General features: G+C 30.5%; 1 protein-coding gene across 1 annotated transcript in view; it reads right to left on the bottom strand.

Annotated features, from left to right (window-relative positions):
- Positions 1-1191: 1191 nt before the first annotated feature.
- Slc25a40 (solute carrier family 25 member 40) overlaps positions 1192-8470 on the bottom strand; it is a 48960-nt gene continuing 41681 nt past the window's right edge. The window contains exons 10-12 of the mRNA XM_027956125.2: positions 7784-7865; positions 2443-2523; positions 1192-1888 (exon numbers count right to left, since the gene is read on the bottom strand). Of these exons, the coding sequence (XP_027811926.1) occupies positions 1776-1888; positions 2443-2523; positions 7784-7865 (276 nt within the window). The 3' untranslated portion in view covers positions 1192-1775. The remainder of the gene's footprint in view (positions 1889-2442; positions 2524-7783; positions 7866-8470) is intronic.

Raw genomic sequence — 8470 nt, 5'->3', positions numbered from 1 at the left:
AAAGTCTTGAGTATTTATGTTTATATCAAGTTTACGGTAAGTCAACATAGGATTAAAAAAATAAAAAAAGGTTCCATTAAACCCTACATAGTTTATTTCTGGTGAAACATTTAAATGCTTTTCTACTATAATACAAAATATATTATTTCCCCTACCAACAAGAGAAAAGATCTGTCACCAAAATACATTACTTTCAGGGGAAAAATGCTTCTCATTTTCATAAAACAATGTAATAAAGTGCTTTTTCTTATAGGATATAGATCCTGGGAAAGTTAAAAATATATTTTTAAAAATATAATTTCTTGTCCTGCTAGTATATCCTTCTACCACCCTATGCTGGGTATTAAACCCAGGGTCTCCTGCATACTAGGCAAGCACTCTACCACTGAGCTGCATTCCCAGCCCAATCATATCATTTTTCTATATCATTCCTACATACAGTTATAAACTAAATTAATCATGTACAATTTCTTGAATGAAAAGCTCATTTAGTCTTGTGATAAATGTGAGATAGTATAAAATCGAGGGACTTTTTTTTTAAATACTTTATGACATTTATTATAGTATAGGTTGAGTATCCCTTATCCAAAATGCTTAGAAACAGAAGTATAATGGATTTCTGATTTTTTTCTTTTTGGATTTTGGGATATTTACATATACATAATGAGATTTTATAGGGCAGGAACCCAGTCTAACTATAAAATTATTTAGGTTTCATGTGTACCTTATATACATAGCCTGGAGATAATTTTGTACAATATTTTAGTGTCCCTGCATTTTGTACACAATGTATCACATGAAGTCAGATGTAGAATTTTCCACTTGTGGTGTCATGTCAACACTCAAAAAGTTTCAGATTTTTAGAGCACTGCAGATTTTAGATTTTCAGATTAGGGAAGCTCAACCTGTCATGATATCTATCTTGTTAGAAACAGTCAATAGAGATGAACTAAAGAACTCCTATCAATAATGATACTTGGATTACTCATTGGATAAAAACCAAAGGCTATTCATGTGCCCAGACTACTTACTTAAGATTAGTCTAAATGCAATACTGTTTTCCACTGAAAACCCAAGTTTGAGTGAAATGAACATTTCCTACAATCAGTAAAAACTCCCCTTTTTACAGAAACAGTAGATAAGGTCTTTCATCATCCAAAGTGGCAAGATCCACATCACACAAATGATTCATACAGATTAAATTGTCATTCCTTTAATTAGAGAAATCCTAAGTCACACAAGACCCTAACAGAGTAACTTGGGTGCCAAACAATGCATTTGGATTTAAGAAATTAACAGGTAATATCTGGCAAATATGTTATTTAACAACTGCCTTCTATTATCTACTAAAATTTCTATGTACATGATTTATATGTGCACAAGGTGAACTTTTTTCCTACCATGCTACACATCATTTAGCACACAACTAAAACAATTCTGATGTATCTGACATACAATAAGATTAAGTTACACTGAAATGTATGTATATCAAATTCTCAGAAACTGCTTTTGATATTATGGAATAATTTTCAGTTTTCTTTATAATAATTCTAAGTGGTTGTGATTTCTAAATTATCTTTTAAAAAATCTCCAAAAATAAGACAATTTTTATTTTAAAATTGGGATTATGACTTAAGAGGTACAATAGAAATATTCATTTAAATTATTGGAAAGAAAAACATAAAATCATTGTAACAGAATAACGTGAAAAAAAGTTCTTGCCCAAGAATCTCCACCTTATTTGGTTATTGTTGTTTCAAGTTGAAATGGCATCACTAGAATTGTTGCCTTTGAATATTTTGTTTCTGGAAAAAAGCCTTTCCAAATTCATATGTACTGATCATAATGGCACAAGCAGGAGCAATTTTAATTAAGCGAGGAATCAGGCCTGAAAAGAGAACAAGAAAAAGAACAAATTTTACCTTATTTTTTTAAAAAAATAACTTATTTGACTTCATTTTGATAATAACCAAAATAAATGAAGTGATATATCAAATTTTTTATCATAAATTGGTCAAACCATTCACTTCAAACTTCTTCATTTCAATTCTAGGTTATACAGAAATTAGTAAATCTGTTTAACCTTTCATTTAACTTACAGCAATGATATTTAGGAGAATTTTTTAAAAATATAGAATGTTATCTGAAATTTCCTTCTTGAAGTTAATTTTATTATTATTATTATTTTTTTTTTTTTTTTTTTTTTTTTTTTTGATACTGGGGATTGAACCCAGGGGTGCTTAACCACTGAGCTATATCCCCAGCCCTTTGGTGCTTTTTATTTTTAGAGGGGGTCCTTCTAAGTTGCTCAGGGGCCCCGCTATATTGAGGCTGGCTTTGAACTTGCAATGCTCCTGCCTCAGTTTCTCAAGCTGCTGTGATTCTTTAACAGACTGAAACTCAATAATTTGGTTCAAGGATTTAGTAAAGCAATATTATTACCTGTAAATAATCCAGATAATCCATCTTTAGCAACAATATTTTTCATTATAAACCAGGTTGACATGTGGGAAGGCATAGAAACTAAATATTAAAAGAAAGAAACAATGCTATCATAAATTACAATTTAATTAAATTTCTCATACTGATAATATAAATACAATGGTGTTTATTGCCTTTGGGAGCATATCATATATAAGAAGAACAGATCTGTTCACCTAAAGAGCTAATTTCAGTCATATTATTAATATTTGAATTCATTAAGAAGGAAAGGAAAAAGGTTCTAAGTCTTAAAGTATATAGAACTGGATGCAATAAAGGAGGGGTACACAGAAAGCTTCTTTTGAATTGAAAAAGTTTGTTTCTTTAGCTTAATGGTATTATTCTTTATAGTTTTTCCCATGTCTTAAAATGTTGCATATGGGATTTTTAAGAAATGTATAAAAACTTTTCATGGGATATCTAATACCAAAGAAAATTCCAGAAAATAATTTGTCATTTCAATTTGATTTCCCACAATTAAAAAACTTTTTTTCTTAAAAAAAAAAAAAAACAAACAAACAAACAAAAAAACTTCTTTTTTTTCTTAAAAAGAAGTTCTGAGGAAAATAGATCATTTTCCCTAGTGGCATCCTGCTGTATTATAACCTTTCTAAGCAGATATTAGTCTTGAAATAAATTAGAACTGTCCTCTTTCCTCCAAAGAGCAGATGTTTAACTAACAGTACCGTTCAGTTATTTGCAACCACTGAAAACTGAAGAAAAAACTAATTTTTTAAAACTTAGCAAAAGTGTATGTCACTGAAATTCAAACAAAGCTTATGAATGGTGGATATATTGTACACAAACTTTGCTTACCTTCATTTTACACAGTGATTCTAAGCAGCAGGTTAGAGCCTGAAGATTACTAAATGCAATGAGGTTTTTAAAAAAGTCTAAGGAGCAGGTGTATTAGCGTGTAAGCAGTGTGAATGCTGATAGGCTTAAGGTTTCAAAGTCTTGGTTTGAGACTAAGTGGATGACGGACAAATGATCTTGATTGCCTTCTCTAGTTTTTGAGAACTGCATTATAAACTGTACAACTCTTAGTCATTAAGAAAGAGTAAAGGATGGGCTGGGGTTGTGGCTTAGGGTTAAGAGTGCTTGCCCAGGGGCTGCGGTGTGGCTCAGCGGCAGAGTGCTCGCCTAGCACATGTGAGGCCCTGAGTTCGATCCTCAGCACCACATAGAAATAAATAAATAAAGGTATTGTGTCCAACAACAACTAAAAGATAATATTAAAAAAAGAGAGAGAGAGAGAGTGCTTTCCTGGAATGTGTCAAGCACTGGGTTTGATCCTTAGCACTACATAAAAATAAATAAAGGTACTGTGTCCATCTACAACTAAATAAATAAATAAATAGACTATTTTTAAAAGAAAGAAAGAAAGAAAAAAAGAGTAAAGGCAAGTGCTGGGAAATGATATTGGCCAAATTATATTGTTACATTGTGTATATGTACAAGTACCTAACAACAATTTCCATCATTATGTACCACTACAGTGCACCAAAAAAAATATGGAAAAAAAAAAGCAAGGAAAGTACTATTAAGCAAGCCTGGGGGATAAAAAGGGAAAGTTTTTTTACCAAGTTATCCTTCAGAAATAGAAACACACACACACACACACACACACACTAAAAACAAGACCCAATAATATGCTGCCGTCAAGAAACTCACTTAATTAAAAAAAAAAAAGCAAAAAAAAGAAAATAGATATTCCAAGCAAATAATACTCAAAAGTGACCAGGAGTAGCTACACTTATATCTGACAAAATAGAATTTAAGACAGAATATCTGAAGAGACAAAGGTCACTGCTGTAAGATGATCCAGAGATCAATTCAACAAGATATAATAATTATAAAAAAATATGCATTAGTAACAGAGTATCCAATTTTACAGGACAAGATCAAAAGGGAGAAGCTCCAATACAATAAGAGTAGGAGATTTCACCCAACTTTCATAAACAGATAGATCATCCAGACCAAAAATAAATAGGCTATGCTATAGATTAATTGAACTTAACAGATATTTATAAACATTTCATCCAACAGCTGTAGAATACATTTTCTTTTCAATCAGCATATAGAACTTCCTCTGGAACAGACCACATATTAGACCACAAATCTTAACAAATTTTAAAAATGAAATCACATCCTATGTATTTTTCTGACTACAATGAAATTATACTAGGAATCAATAATAAAAGAAACTTTAAAATTATACAAATACATGCGGACTAAATGAACAACACACTTTTGAATGAAAAAAAAAATGGGTTCCTGAAGAAATCAAAAGGGCAATTTAAAAACTTGTTGAAAACAAATGAAAATGTAAGCAGAACACAAAGAAACTTACTGAATACAGTAAAAGCAGTATTAAGAGGGAATTTTATAGCAATAAATGCCTACCATGAAAAAGACAAAGATTTCAAATAAACAACAATTTATATAAAGGATGTAAAAAAGAAAGAACAAACCAAACCCCGAATTAGAAAGAAAGAAATAATAAAAATCAGAGCACACAGGAAATAATATGAAGAATTAATAAATGAGATGGTATGGTGTTAAAAAGTTTCTATACAGCAAGGGAAAAAGTTAAGAGCATAAAGAGAGAGCCTACAAAATGGGAGAAAATCTTTGCCAGCTACTTTCCAACACAAGATTAATATCTAGAATATACAAAGAACTCAAAAAAATCTACACCGAAACAACACAAAAAATAACCCAAGAAATAAATGGACAAATTAACTAAACAGACATTTCTCAAAATAAAAACAAATGACCAAAAAAAAAAAAATGAAAAAAATGTTAAACATCTTTAGCAATCATGAAAATGTAAATCAAAACTACACTGACAGTTCATCTCACTCCAGTTGGAATGGCAATCATTAATAGTACAAATAATGAATGCTGGTGAGGACGCAGGGAAAAAGGAAGACTTTAACACCGTTAATGGGGTTGGAAATTAGTACAACCACTAATTCAAATTAGTATGGAAATCAGTATGAAGGTTCCTCAAAAGACTGGAAATGGAAGCACTATGTAACCCAGGTATACCACTTCTCAGTATTTATTCAAAAAAATCTGAAGCATACTATGGCAATGTACATGCATACCCATGTTTATAGTAACACAATTCAATAGCTATGTTATCAAATCACCCTAAGTGTGCATTAACAGATGAATATATAAAGAAAATTTTGCCACTTAATGAAACAGGAATAAGTATTTCAAAATTTCAGTTATTAAAATCTCTATGAAGGTAAACGAGGCTTATGATTTATTTACAAAGCTATACTATCGGGGTTGGGATTGTGGGTCAGCGGTAGAGCGCTCGCCTCGCATGTGCAAGGCCCTGGGTTCGATCCTTAGCACCACGAAAACATAAGTAAATTTAAAAAAAGGTATTGTGTCCAACTATAACTAAAAAATGAATATTAAAAAAGCTATACTATCAATATAAATAGTATAAGCATCATAAATACAGTAATCCAAAAAAAGGAATAATAATTTTTAAATTAATTACAAAAAAATTATGAATAAAATTAAACTTTCTAAATAAAGTCTATAACAAGAACCTTATACAAGTTGACACATTTTATGTTTCACAGTTATTACTACAAATAATAAGCAACTCTTACTTTGTAAAGAAACACTGTTTTTAACTAAATATTTAAAGAATAGAAGATAATAAATGCTCATTTATTGACCAAACTTATTAAATTGTAACAACTGTGTATTTTGGATACAACTTAAGTTCCCAATACAGTACTACCAGATCTTATTGTTCCTCTTTCCTCAGAGGTGAAATTCCTTTTTTAAAAAATTACCTTTCTCAAGTGTTTAAATTTTTACATCTGAATATTTTGATAAACAATGTATATCTTTATTTGCCCCTTTTAAACTTTGTATCACACCATGCATTTACTCTTGTAATATGCTTCTGAAATTATCTAGGTTGGTAAGTATAGCAGTACTTTATTCATTTTAATTGCTGTATAGTGTTGGATTGTATAGATTATCACCACATACAGATAGTCTTGACATTTTGGTGGTTTTTAACCTTTTGTTATCCTTTAAATATCTTTGTACATGCGTAGAGGCTTCTCTAGGGCACACATCTAGGGTGGAACTGTTTGTTCAAGGGGCATCAAAACCAGACTGTTTTCCAAGGCAGTTGTTCCAAATTTATACTTACACCATCACAATATGATTGTTCATATCCTCCCAAATAATTCAATTCATACAAAATATCCCCTCATTGCTATTACTCATTACTACTAAGATTGAACATGTTAAAATAAGTGTGTTCACCATGCATAACCACTTTTAGTGATTCTTTTTGTTCTAAAATATTGTTTTGAGCCAGGCACAGTAGCACAGACATGTAATCCCAGTGACTCAGGAGGCTGAGGCAGGAGAATCACAAATTCAAGGCTAGCCTCAGCAACTTATTGAGGCCCGCAGTAACTCAGTGAGACTTTGCCTCTAATAAAAATATAAAAAAGGCCTGGAGATATGACTCAGTGGTTAAGCAACCCTGGGTTTAATCCCTAGTACCAAAACAAACAAACAAATAAATAAATAAATAAAAATTTAAAAAGTGGCTGGGGATATAGCTCAATGGTAGAGCACCACCAGTTTCAATCCCCAGTGCCACAAAGTAAAAAGAAAAGTTGTTTGGAATATTTATAATAGTTTAATGTTACATTTATTAAAAATTAAGATAAAAAATTTAAAAATGTTTAAATTGTATTTTAAAATATTGACTATACACATAGAAAATGAAGCTTAACTCTGAAAAATAGGTGCATTTAGACAAAGTTTAAGAAGTTGAAACCAGATATTAACCTTAAAAAATTAAATAAAAATGCACTCAAATGAGAGAACAGTTACAGTTATAGGATCTGGCACATACTATACCCTAAATATGTGTGTGTGTGTGTGTGTGTGTGTGTGTGTGTGTGTGTTACTGGGATTTGATCCAGGGGTGCTTCCTCACTGAGCCACATTCCCAGTCCTTTTTATATTTTTTAATTTTAAGATGTGGTCTCCCAAAGTTGCCCAGGTTGTCTTAAACTTGTGATCTTTCGGCATCACTGGGATTATAAGCATGTACCACCACACCTGGGATTTCTTAAAATTTTTGCTTGGGTTTAGAGTGTCTTTTTCTAGTATATATTTATTAGTTTTATTAAAGAATAAAACATAAGAAAAAAATCTTCCTTCTTTTATTTTAGATATTCTTAACCTAAAACCTAGAAGGAAAAACATGACATTTTAAAAATGTTTTAATTGAACTTACTTTTTTGACTTTCATATATCCAAAGTTGAGTCTGCTTTTGGGTTTTTACCACATCAAATGGTAAAGTTGCAACAGCTGCAAACTATCAGAAAGTAAAACTAATTAACTTAAGTCTTTTACTTTTTCTAAAGTATTTTAAATTCTTCTAATTAGCATATTAACAAGGATAATAATGAAAATCATCACTAAAATTAAGTTTAAAACATTTTTTAAAAGTTTTTATTAAAGAAAATAGATATACCTTGTATATTCCTCACAAGACTCAACTAAACAGTTTCATGGAAGTTCTCTTACTTTCCTGAGATCAGACAGTTACTAGTGACAGAGTCAGAATTCCAATCAGACCTCTCTGACTCCAAAACTCACAATTTTTGTTGCTTCTTTACCTCACATGAAGGTATAACACAATATTAAAGCATAAATTTTCCAGTAAACATATAAAAATTTCCAACAAGTGTTTTAAATGCAAATAAAATTTTTTAAAAAGATAAATTAGAAAATGGTCTTTAAACATTTAGTTCTATATACCTTTTCTTAATGGGCTTTAATCATATTTATCAATAGTTGTTACAATGGTTCAAAAATCACATTTTAAAAAATTTTTCTCAAAATGATTCAATTTTACAATTATTTCCATAATGTAGGTAAGGGAGAGTTTTTTAAAAAGAATAATTAAATTCCTTTAAG

Source organism: Marmota flaviventris, chromosome 1 (genome assembly GCF_047511675.1).
Source record: "Marmota flaviventris isolate mMarFla1 chromosome 1, mMarFla1.hap1, whole genome shotgun sequence".
NCBI lineage: Eukaryota > Metazoa > Chordata > Mammalia > Rodentia > Sciuridae > Marmota > Marmota flaviventris.
The sequence above is the reverse complement of the archived record's forward strand: the minus strand, read 5'-3'. Positions and strand labels throughout refer to the sequence as shown.